This window comes from Sinocyclocheilus grahami, unplaced genomic scaffold, assembly GCF_001515645.1.
Source record: "Sinocyclocheilus grahami isolate Dianchi unplaced genomic scaffold, SAMN03320097.WGS_v1.1 scaffold654.1, whole genome shotgun sequence".
NCBI lineage: Eukaryota > Metazoa > Chordata > Actinopteri > Cypriniformes > Cyprinidae > Sinocyclocheilus > Sinocyclocheilus grahami.
This window is the reverse complement of record NW_015505833.1, coordinates 277,489-278,234: the sequence shown is the minus strand read 5'-3', so window position 1 is coordinate 278,234 and position 746 is coordinate 277,489. Positions and strand designations below refer to the sequence as shown.

General features: G+C 48.8%; 1 protein-coding gene across 1 annotated transcript in view; it reads left to right on the top strand.

The window, feature by feature from the left end:
* Positions 1–746, top strand: part of LOC107558626 (aryl hydrocarbon receptor nuclear translocator-like) — a gene marked incomplete at its 3' end in the record, with an annotated part of 19,965 nt that overhangs the window by 15,566 nt on the left and 3,653 nt on the right. The window contains exons 12-13 of the mRNA XM_016242286.1: positions 293–389; positions 482–662. Of these exons, the coding sequence (XP_016097772.1) occupies positions 293–389; positions 482–662 (278 nt within the window). The remainder of the gene's footprint in view (positions 1–292; positions 390–481; positions 663–746) is intronic.

Below are 746 nucleotides of genomic sequence, written 5' to 3'. Positions count from 1 at the left end.
TTATTTATTCAGCTTTCAGATGATGTATAAATCTCTAAATTTCTAAAAATGTAACCTTATGACTGGTTTTGTGCTCCAGGGTCACAAATGAAACGGTGAAATGCGTGTGCATGCTTGAGTATGTGTAGTAGATGAAACTGTGCTGCTCATTCATGCAGAACATCCAGACAAGCACCTGATCATTGGCTAAATGTCAAAGATGACTCAGAAGTATATTACTGATGTCATGGATGTGTTCTCGTCCAGGCCTAATTCATAGGCACAGTGATTGACAGGTGTCTGTCTCTCTCAGACTCTAAGGCCGTGTCCTCCAGTGCCTCCGGTGGACAGCAGCTTTACCCACCAGCAGCAGCTTTCCCCAGCTCTGCTCGTCCCAGCGAGCCCTTCAGGTGCCACACACACCCCTCATCTCTATCCTGTTGTCTGTCATATAATGTCTGCTGTTGGCATGATCTCACTCTCTGCTGTGGTCTGGTCTCAGGTCAGCTGGGATGGCTCAGCAGATGGTTCCTCACTCAGCAGGTCAGATGCTGACACAGATGTCCCGTCAGAGCGCACCTTCTGGAGTCTCCTCCAGCAACAGCAGCCTCATTCAGGCCCAGATGGGACCCGCAGCGCCTCCTGGAGTCTGGTCTGCCACACGACAGCCCTTCAACACACAGGTAGACATTTAAAGTGTTTACACCTTGATATATTCATATACATATATGTCCCTGGAGCACAAAAGCAGTCTTAAGTCGCTGGGG